The following is an 11,682-nucleotide window of genomic DNA, read 5'->3' as shown; positions in this document are numbered from 1 at the left end:
AAGATATTAAGATTTGTGCAGCTTTTGGGTATTCATGGGAAAGAAATGCCAAAACTGAGCAACATGGAATAACATTTCACAGATTTATTTTTACAATTTGTGTACGAGGATTTCTCTGAACCAAGTCCTAGTCATTTCATAGATGAGAGGTATATTATTGTGGTTTTAGTAATTGAACCAACAGGCTGGTAGCTTCAGTGAGAAACTAAAAGCTGTGCACACAGTGTGCACTGCAGAGCTGGAGGAGCTGTCCCCTGCAGAATAGAAAGTATTCAGCTCACAACGCTGGCATGAAACGACCACAAGCACGTGTGGTTTCTCTTTCTCAGGCCGACTCTTTCCTTCTTGAGCTGCGTCTCTCATCAGTAGCCTGTTTGCATCCTGTCACTGCAGCGCTGCTCACCTTCATGTCTCTGCTTCACAGTTTTATTATTCACTGAAAGAAAACAAAGAAAACACTGAAGCTCTTCTGAAAAATGGGCCCAACACCTGTGGGAGGAAGCGCTGGTGGCAGTGAAGATCAGGGGCCTTGATGGACCGACCCGGCCAGCAGAGGCTTGCTCTGCACTGCTCAGCACCACGTTATCCTGGCCTACATTCAAATGGTTTCATTATTCTGACAGATTTGTTATTTGTTTCCTGTAACCGTTTCTTCTCGTATGTTTGCGGTTTAGCCCTCTACTGCAAATCAAATTTCCCTTCAAGAGACAGTACAGTCTCTCACCTCTGAACGTTTGTGGTAAACAGGAAATGATTGGTTTAGTGTTGGTATATATCCAGAGGTACCAAGCAGCAGCTCTCAGCAGAATTAAACTTTGCAGCAAAGATGAAGAACATCTTTCCAGATTTCGCACTCAAACAACTCGGCTTATTTGTCGCAATCATTGTGATTTTTTTCTTTAATGTTGTGCTTGACAGGGATTACGAGTGCAATTGTGAAGCAAGATGTCGTGACTGCGTTGTCTACATGGCTATGCCCATTTGGTATTATATGTGTTTTACAACTCTGGATGGACAAGACATTTATAAATATATGTGAACCTGCCTGTTACTCAAGTTGTTGTTATGTAGGTTATCACATGATCAAGGCAGTTTTTGTCGGTCTGCTGTGGATTACCTCTGTGTTAATCGATGCAGACTGGTATGTTTGCTGTGAGATAAATCAGTCTGAACAACAGAAACAGTTAGCCTGCAAAGAGAAAAACAACCTCACAGCTGAGGAACGAACATCCATCACTGAACTGAAAAATGATTCAAGGGTGAGTTTTTCTTGCTTCTACAAATTATGTCAGTCTGTTATTCTGTTTTTTCTTCCATCAGTGTATTATTTGCACACGTAGGCTGAGAACAACTGTGGTTGTAATCAATCATTTTATTTCTTATATATTGAGATCTTGAGTTAACCTTGGTGTTTATTTAAATGGAGTTGGTTTTACCAGACTCTACGTAAATCATCAGGACTTTTAGCGTGTATAGAGCCAGCATATCTCCACATGTAAATGGGTGAATTAAGGGTTTATTTCAACCAAACCAGAGTGGTGATTGTTGGAACAGTGGAAAGATGAACCAAGACGGCTTTTGGTAGTTTTATTTAGTTTCTGTCCACTTTGAATGAAGTGTGTTTACCATGATAAAAGTACTGATTATTTACATGGAGTCTGGTGGGTGTAAGGTAACATTACAGCTTGTTACTAACTGCTGCTGAACATTAGTCCTGTAGGGTAACATTACAGCTTGTTACTAACTGCTGCTGAACATTAGTCCTGTAGGGTAACATTACAGCTTGGTTCTGGTTTAATACTGGACCAGTTTCAGAGATTGTTGTTCCATCAGACACTCAGACACACAAACATGGAGACAGAGAGTCCAGAGGGCTATTTCACAAAACTAAGATAAGGGATTAAGCCAGGATTTTGCAGTTATCCTGTCTCAATTTAGCCTTGACTCGGTTTCACAAAAGGCACCTAAGTTACCATGGAGATTTATTCTCTACAGCTAGCCTGGTCCAGACCAGGCTAACAGCCAGGATTTATTAATCCTGGAGCCTTTCCTGATCACTCATTTTACATTATTATTATCAGCCCAACAGGTGCATATTGCTGTTCATTTAAGTACGGTTATTATTAAGTTGTGACCATTATTTATTTTTAATAATTATTCATGTGACAGTCATTGTTGCTGTTATATTGCTGTATGAAGACTGCTGTTCATATTGTTGTTAGAAGTTTGATGAACATATTACAGCAGTTGATAGAGCTGATAGAGTTGCCAAATGTGTTTTAATGAAGTCTGTTACTAAGGACGATGCATAAAGTACTGTACATGTGTGTTTCTATAGTGGACCAATGCACCTTGAATTATTTTAGTTGATCAATTTTTTTGTATTCTTTAACGACTATAATTTGGGAGGATTGTACATTTTTAAGAACATAACCTAATTGTACAAACTTCCTAAAGTATAGTCTTAGTTAACTGAACCAGTAACTATATAGACTACTGTATATTCATGTAACAACAGGGAGAGGACACCTCAATGGTTTTTAACCTTATATTTAGCTGGGGGGGGGGGAAATAACTGATGAATACTCTGTTCCATTCATGTTTCTTTTTTACAAATAATGTGTTTCACGTTATCATACGTCCACAAGAAGCTGCTGTTCACGCTGTATAAAGTATGTACAATGCAATACTCTCCATTTTAGCATCAGTAAATCTGTGATCGACCTTGCGGTCTGTTAAAGAAAGCCGCAAACGTGTATCTATCCGAAATACTTCAGCCTGACTTGACCTTTGTGAAACGTGCCAAGCCAGGCTGCACAGATTAGACTAGGTCAAGCCTCGCTTTATCAGTTATCCTGGATTTATTAATTCTCCTTTTGTGAAACAGCCCCCAAGTTAGCCTTTAACAATGTAAAATGCCAATTATTGCTTTATTTTACTCATATTAGCCTTTGAGGTTTTCCCTTTCATAGCTTTTAGTTATTATTACTTTTACACACACACACACACACACACACACACACACACACACACACACACACACACATGCATATGCTGCAGTTTTCCATTATACAAAAATAGCCTGTATTTTGGGTCTGTTGTCCGAACACCATAAACTCATAACAGAATATGAGTAAAGCTATGAGTGTTTCTCAGCTTCTGTTTTGATAATATAACCATCTTTGTTGCTCTTTTTTCAGCTTTACGGCTTGATTTTAGTCTTGGGTGTCGTCGTTGTGGCTGCCATTGGCTCTTCAGTTGGACAGAAGAAAGGCTATGGCCGCCCATGCTGTAAGGATTCATCTTGTTGCTGTCCGGGTTCAGATAGTTGCTACAAAGCCGTTGTGTATGAGGAAGTGAAATTGGACGAGGAGGAAAATGTGCTGAAAGAGATTTTGAAAAGAAAAGCAAAAGCAGAGGTGACAGAACGCCTAGAAAACCATTGGCAGCAAACAACGGTAAGACCCATAGCTGGAAGACAGGTTTGTTTCTGATCTAATGACTCAGCTAATCAGTCCCTTCAGCAATAGTGCCACCTCGCAAATTCAACTAATCACTGGAGCTTCCCACGACTTCCACCAATCACAGCAGTCAAATGCAATGCTGAGAGCCACTGAGCAAGCACTAGTATTTGAGTCATTTCTTTGGATGAGAGAAGTGTGACTTGAACATTACACATTTATTAACAAAACATACAGCTAAAGTACCACAAAATCAGGCATCTTGGGCAGCAATAATTCCCAAAAAAAGGCAGGTTCCTGGAGGGACTGACAAATCAGTTCAATAATCATATCTGCTCAACTGACCATCAATATCTTTGTCTTTATCAGTTGTCTACAGTTTTAGAGCCCATACTCTGACAAGTAGAGCACACGTAGTGAAGCTGTTTTATCTTTTGATCACTTTTGATACAAACATTTTATTTTTTATTTCTGAAATTTGAACTTTCCCTCATTGAGTGAAACTCTGTGCAGGTGGAGGGAGAATGGGTCCCTCTCCAAGTGCGTCTTTCACCGACAGGAAACCAGGTAAAGTCTTAACGCCTGTTGAGCTCCATGTCTCTGTCATTTTCATCTGGATTTTAGTATCAGTCCGATATCTTAATGGAACTGTCATTTATTGTATGAAACGCTTTGCAGGAGAAATGAACCCTGTCACATTCATCTATTTTAACCTTTTACATGTTTTTAACACAATAACAAAATTCATAGGCACCACCTGACGTCACAGTACTTTGCCGCCATTTTTGTGTCCAGTCACAGCATAGCAATCCATAAGACTGATACGCAATACACACAAGAAGATTCGCCAAACACACTGGACTGGTGCAACATGCCTGGCATATGCTGTGCATTTGGTCGTAGTAACAGCCGTATGAGAAACCCCCGACTACAAGTTTGTTTTATCCCAAAAGAGAAGGTTCGTCCGCCAACTTCAAGCAACAGAGAGATCATTTCAAACATATAAACACCAAACTGCTTAACTAGCTCAATCTTCTTATAACGAAGATATCTGCTGAAAAAATATTTTTTTAATGGATAGATTTAGCTCCTATATAGGTATGTTTGAACTTCCAGCAACAGAGAGGATTTCCTGTCGCTGTTTAACCTTAGTCAGCCAGTCCATTGAGCTATCATTATCGTTAACTTAGTTGAGATCAGACGATTTCCCAAAATCAATAAATCCTGTACTTATAAACACCAAACTGCTTAGCTAGCTCAATCTTGTTATAACTAAGATATTTGCTGCAAATTTTGTCGTTTAACCCGATGAATCACTTTATATAAATATGTCCGAGAGCTTCTGTGTTCCACTGCGTTTAATGATTCGCTTTCATGAATACAAATGTTTAAAAAATGGTTTTTGAATGAACTCTGTCATATTAACCAGCTGCTAGCCCTTTAACATTCGCTAGCTACTATAGCATGATCAATCTAGACTTTGCCACAACCAAAATAACACAGTTGATGTCCTGTTATCATATTTATATATTTTATTTTTACTAGTGCCATATCTTTGGGTCGATTGTGTTGGTCACCCATCCTGCAACAGCGTATTGATAGGCATCTGTACTCTTAAAAGCCTTTAACGTTAGCTATCTCCGGTGTATGAGGATGGATTATGTACCATTACATGTCAGGAAAAGTAAGTTGGTTAAGATGCTTCACAGATTTTAAGTGACAAAATACAGTTGAAGATAATAAATGTGGATTGCAACCATATCCGATTACTTTCTGTCGCAATTAGATGTGTTGTTGCCATGCCTGTATCTAAAAACTTGCGTATTTGTAGCCTAGCTGTATGTAGTTTTATTACTGTTTCAGACACAAATATGGCAGCAGGCATGCCGGAAGGAAAGTCTTTGGTACCCATGAAAAGTAATGTTTCACAGAGCCATAACACAAAAAAACATGACAGGAACAAAAAATAAAAACAGTGAAAGTATTATGTGATAACTTCATGTGTTCTCATTTCTTCTCTGAAAATAAAAAAACATCCAAACTAACTGTATGAAACTCTTTGCAGGATCAAATAATTCATGTTGAAGCACAGAAGCAAGAGGTAAATCTATCTATCTATCTATCGACCCACCGATCCATCCACCCGTCCATCCATCCATCCATCTATCCATCCACCCATCCATCCATCCACCCGTCCATCCATCCATCCATCCACCCATCCATCCATCCACCCGTCCATCCATCCATCCATGCATCCATCCATCCATCCATCTATCCATCCACCCGTCCATCCATCCATCCATCTATCCATCCACCCATCCATCCATCCACCCGTCCATCCATCCATCCAATACAATTAATGTTAAAGTTCTCTTCAGCTAAGCCAACTACCTGTCTCTTAGACCCCATCCCAACGAGGCTACTTAAAGAAGCGTTATCTGTGGTTAACACTTCATTACTAGATATGATCAATATGTCTTTATTAACAGGTTATGTACCACAGTCATCTAAAGTAGCTGTGATAAAACCTCTTCTGAAAAACCCACCCTCGATCCTGAGGTCTTAGCCAACTATAGACCTATATCTAACCTTCCCTTTCTCTCCAAGATCCTTGAGAAAGTAGTCGCCAATCAGTTATGTGACTTTTTACATAGAAATAGTCTATTTGAGGACTTTCAGTCAGGATTTAGAAAGCATCATAGCACAGAGACGGCACTGGTGAAAATTACTAACGACCTTATAATTGCTGCTGACAAAGGACTTGTCTCCATACTTGTCTTATTAGATCTTAGTGCTGCATTTGACACTACCGACCATACCATCCTGGTACAGAGACTGGAACATTTAGTCGGCATTAAAGGAATCGCACTAAGCTGGTTTAAGTCCTATTTCTCTGATCGATCTCAATTTGTCAATATCAACGATAAATCCTCCAAGTACACTAAAGTTAGCCATGGCGTTCCTCAAGGCTCAGTGCTTGGACCAATTCTTTTCTCCTTCTATATGCTTCCTCTAGGCAATATTATTAGGAAACATTCAATTAACTTTCACTGCTATGCAGATGACACCCAATTATACCTATCAATCAAGCCAGACGAAACCAGTCAGTTAGCTAAACTTCAAGTATGCATTAGAGATATCAAATCATGGATGGCCTACAATTTTCTGATGTTAAACTCAAACAAAACTGAAGTTATTGTGCTGGGCCCTAAACACCTCCGAACATCATTATCTAAAGATATAATTATTCTAGATGATATTGCCCTGGCCTCCACTCCTGTCAGAAATCTAGGAGTTATTTTTGATCAGGATATATCCTTTAATGCCTACTTAAGACAAACCTCTAGAACAGCCTTTTTTCATCTTCGTAACATTGCCAAAATTAGGAACATCCTGTCTCAAAATGATGCTGAAAAACTAGTCCATGCATTCGTTGCTTCCAGGCTGGACTACTGTAATTCCGTAATATCAGGTTGCCCACATAAAACCCTTAAGACTCTCCAGCTGATCCAGAATGCTGCAGCACGTGTTCTGACAAGAACTAAGAAAAGAGATCATATTTCTCCTGTATTAGCTTCTCTGCATTGGCTTCCTGTAAAATCCAGGCTTGAATTTAAAATCCTTCTCCTGACCTACAAAGCTCTAAATGGTCAAGCACCATCATATCTTGAAGAGCTCATAGTACCTTACTGTCCCACTAGAGCACTATGCTCCCAGAATGCAGAGTTACTTGTGGTTCTTCTCTAAAAGTAGAATGGGAGCTCCCAGTCTGGGTTCGGGGGGAAGACACCATCACCACCACCCACCCACCCATCCATCCACCCATCCATCCACCCATCCATCCATCCACCCACCCACCCATCCATCCACCCATCCATCCACCCACCCATCCCATCCACCCACCCACCCATCCACCCACCCATCCATCCACCCATCCATCCATCCACCCACCCACCCATCCATCCACCCATCGATCCATCCATCCATCCATCCATCCACCCACCCATCCATCCACCCACCCACCCACCCATCCATCCATCCACCCATCCACCCATCCATCCATCCATCCATCCATCCATCCATCTTTCCATCAATCCATCATCCATCCATCTACCCACCGATCCATGGATCCATCCACCCTATGTTACTTCACTTTGTTACTACACTTTGCAATATTCCACTTCACCAGTAACAGGGTCTGAGCCAAAACACCAAATATGACATCAAATAATGATTCACCTAAAAAACAACTTCCACTTGAAATTGTGTTTTTTTCAAACAGGTGGCTCGTTTTTTGGGGATGGTGAACAAAGTCAGATGTTCAGATGTACCAGATCCATCAGATACACAGGTTCTAGTCTAGATTAATGACAATTAATTTAGGTGATTGCTCCGGTGCTGTGGGAAGATGCACCAGATGTCCCCCTTTTCAGCCGGATGTTCGTCTCCTTCCTCTGTCTCTGTGTTGGCGTTCTAACCTCTGGTGGATTTGTGAGGACTATGGTTAACTGCTCCTCAGATCTCTGCAGGGTAAATCCAGACAGCTAGCTAGACTATCTGTCCAATCTGAGCTTTCTGTTGCACGACTAAAACTACTTCTGAACGTCCACATGTTCCACCAAAACAAGCTCCTTCCTGAGACTATTTAGCAGAGGCACTGTGGCTCCGTCCGGAGCTTAGCCCCGCCCACGACGATTGTGATTGGTTTAAAGAAATGCCAATAAACCAGAGCAGGTTTTACTCCCATCCAGGAATGCTGTGTGGACTAGCCAGACAGATAGCAGGTCTGGCTATGTAAGACCATACCAGGTCCATCAGATTCGTTAGAAGAGCCGTAAAGATGGGTGTACTATGATCGTCACATTTTTATACAACAAACTGTAAATTGTTTTTATATTGACCTTTAATCTGTATCTTTATTTGTAATGTTTAAAGAAATATTTCTATTTCTGCTCTCAAGTGTTAGATGAGGGTTATCACTTTGATCAAATTAGTCTTTTTACAGCTAGTAGTGAGAGCAGATTCAGAGTTTCATCTGTATTTCATCCTTTAATAAACTAATAACATTCCCATCAGCCTCAGCTGTTCTTTATGTTCAGCAGTCAACCATAGTAAATGTTATCTGAATAATAATTATATCACATTTCTCTGTTGGTGCTCAAAACATCTTAATCCTGGTCCAGTTACTGGAAACAGCCGGCCACTGTGTATGTAGTGTTGGGAGGTAACGCTACGTCAGCGCAGACATTATTAACCTCTTGCTACATGTAAATCATTACATTTTAGTTTAGTTTATTAGTTTATAGTGTTGTGGACAGTCCCCCTTATTCACTGTACAGTAAAAGGAGCAGCTTTAGCCTCTACGGCTAATTTTCAGCTGTATTCCCCGGCCAGCTGACAATAGGCATCCTAAAATACAATGGTTACCAAATTAAAATAAGCCAGGGATGGATGGTAACTACAGGGGCGTAGCACAGAATTCTGGGCCCTGTAGAAAGGCGTTTTCTATGGGCCCCTCCCCGCATCCACCGCTATTCATTCTAGCATCTTTTTGGGCCCTCCTTACATGAGGGCCCTGGGTCCCCTTTCCCCCCCAGTCTGACGGCCCTGGATAACTATACTCTACTTATTAAATACAAGTTCCTTTTTCTCCTACTTTATACTTCTACTTCACTACAATTCAGAGCCAAGTATTGTACGTTTAGCTTCACTATTTCTTTAACCATCGTGTTGTCTTCCAGCACGCAGGTCCTCCCGGGTCAAAACCCGGCACTTCATTCAATGTTTTTGGTGCTTTTTTGCCGTTGAATGCTTCTTTTCACTAGACTTGTATAAACAGCACTCACACCGACTTATTAATAGTTTTACACTTATTTTTGGAATTTATGGCCAATAAACCTAATTTATATGAAAGTTCAGAGAGGATACTGTTTCGAAAACATTTCAATTTCTTTTTCAAATGCTAAAGAATTGAACAAAACACCCAAAATTCAATGAAAGTAGCGATCCGATCTGTTGTACTTGTGAAGGGCGTTGTAAGGAATCATCCATCCGTGTTATTTTTCGGTAAATAAAATTAGGTAGTTAAAAAGAAATCCATATTTCTAAAATAGACATTTAGAAAACGGGTCAAACAACACAAGGGTCAATGACTTTAGTAAGCTTACGTTGCAGATTCAGATTAATAGAAAATATTATGAATAAAGAAATTATGATGTACAAATTTGGATAAAGATGAGACTTTAGATGAGACTCCCGTTGTGAAACTTCGTAAGCTACCTGCCAAGTCATACTTCTGCGGTTATTTGGTGAAAGTACTCCATTCAGCGACAGTAATATTGTAATATAACTACTCAATGACAGTAACTAGTAATGTATAATGTATTACATTTGGGAAGTAACTTGCCCAATACATATGCTCCGTAGATACCTCCTCCGATGTGAGATATGTCTCTGTTGTCGTCATCTTGAGACCCGTTCAGACCTTTAAGACTCAGAGAAAATTACTTCTTTGCTGCTTTTGGATATTCATGCGAAATAAATGTCAAACTAATCAACATGGAATGACATTTCACAGATGAAATAGGTTTTTGTTGTTAACGTTAATGAGGTAACGTTAATCTTTCTTTTAAAATAAAGTGAAATGACTGTCCTGATACTGAATAAAACTAAAGCTAGCTTGTGTCAGGTAAAGCATTTTGTATTGAAGTTATTATTAATATCTCAGTGAGATGATGTTTGTTATGTGTGTGTTATTGAACTGCAGTTCCTCGAGTCATTCCCCACAGACCCCCGTGTTAAAAGATCCAAACTTCACAGCAGAAATTAACATGTTTACAACCTGGTTCAAAAATCTGTTTTAGTAAACTAACGATAATTCCCCCTTCATGACAACTGTTTATATAACTCACCTGTTTAAATGACATTAAAGCTTAAAGCTGCGTACTGTCACTATTTACACAAGATAAGGTATTTTGGTCTGCAACCCGGCATTTTAAACTCAACCAAGTCTCCTGCATCATAGATACATGTATGACATCTGTAGCAAAGCAAACTGCTTGAAATTCAGTTGGAAAAGAAGTGAGAAATGTTGATTTTACTTGTGAATCCTGACTCTACAGACACACATGCATTAGGAGGCGCGACATGTCCGTCCTGAAATGGCGGCTGTGTCGACGTATCGCTCCGATGAACAGCAGCGGCAAACAATGAGTTAACTAAGTATATATATTTATGATGTAAGCAGATGTCTAAACAGAGTGACACAGGGACTTTATCTGAGTGATGGTTGCTATGTTTTTAATATTTTAAAACCAAAAGACATCCAGCTGATGTCTACAGTAAATGGATTTTCACATCTTTAAACATGAGACCACATTCATGCTAACGTCTGCGTCTGTTATCACTGGGCAGAATAAATATAATAGAAAGCAGAACTAAGAAAGAGGAAGAAATATGCCATCAGAAACAATAAACACTTATTAGGAATAACTTGAGATGAAGGAAATGAGCTGAGTCAGCTTCACACTCAACGACACAAAGAAAACCATCTCCGCCTAATGTGTTTCAGATCATGAGATCAGACATTTCAGCCTGTGGCACACACACACACACACACACAGAGACACACACACACACAGACAAACACACACACACACACACACACACACACACACACACACACACACACACACACACACACACACACACACACACACACACACGACACACACACACACACACACACACACACACACACACACACACACACACACACACACACACACACACACACACACACAGACACACACACACACACACACACACACACACACACACACACACACACAGACACACACACACACACACACACACACACACACACACACACACACACACACAGCACACACACACACACACACACACACACACACACACACACACACACACACACACGTGTGAAATTGTTGCTGCAATTGAGCGACATGAGATGCAGCTCCAGCTGAAGGGCACGTTTCCTCTGAATGGTATGCAATGGCTTGGAGTTCTGTTTTTCTCTGGTTTGGGGGCATGTCTCTCGTATACTGTGCCCCAGGTGATAGCCAATCAGCAGACACGTGACTGTAACCTCGTGGTAACAAAAAAGGCAGAGTGAACCCCTGATTCTGTTTAAATAACCTGCTGCTGCGTGTTGTCAGGTCTTGGTCTTGACTACAACACT

At 40.3% G+C, this 11,682-nt stretch overlaps 1 protein-coding gene across 1 annotated transcript; it reads left to right on the top strand.

Moving 5' to 3' along the window:
* The first annotated feature begins 248 nt into the window (after window positions 1-248).
* On the top strand, window positions 249-8,533 carry LOC144513186 (uncharacterized). Its single transcript, XM_078244178.1, has 5 exons — window positions 249-1,259; window positions 3,201-3,458; window positions 3,975-4,028; window positions 5,527-5,562; window positions 7,744-8,533. Exons 1-5 carry the CDS (start codon window positions 903-905, stop codon window positions 7,822-7,824), a joined length of 786 nt encoding a protein of 261 aa, XP_078100304.1. The 5' UTR covers window positions 249-902; the 3' UTR covers window positions 7,825-8,533.
* The last annotated feature ends 3,149 nt before the right edge of the window (window positions 8,534-11,682 follow it).

This window comes from Sander vitreus, unplaced genomic scaffold (genome assembly GCF_031162955.1).
Source record: "Sander vitreus isolate 19-12246 unplaced genomic scaffold, sanVit1 R1_20, whole genome shotgun sequence".
NCBI classification, from domain to species: Eukaryota; Metazoa; Chordata; class Actinopteri; order Perciformes; family Percidae; genus Sander; species Sander vitreus.
This window is presented reverse-complemented; position numbering and strand designations above follow the sequence as displayed.

Excerpts from the sequence above, each read along its gene's own strand:
- LOC144513186 (XM_078244178.1), top strand. The coding sequence starts at position 903 with ATGTTGTGCTTGACAGGGATTACGAGTGCAATTGTGAAGCAAGATGTC. Across the intron at positions 1,260-3,200 it reads AACTGAAAAATGATTCAAGG|CTTTACGGCTTGATTTTAGT; the intron begins GTGAGTTTTTCT and ends CTCTTTTTTCAG. Across the intron at positions 5,563-7,743 it reads TTGAAGCACAGAAGCAAGAG|GTGGCTCGTTTTTTGGGGAT; the intron begins GTAAATCTATCT and ends TTTTTCAAACAG.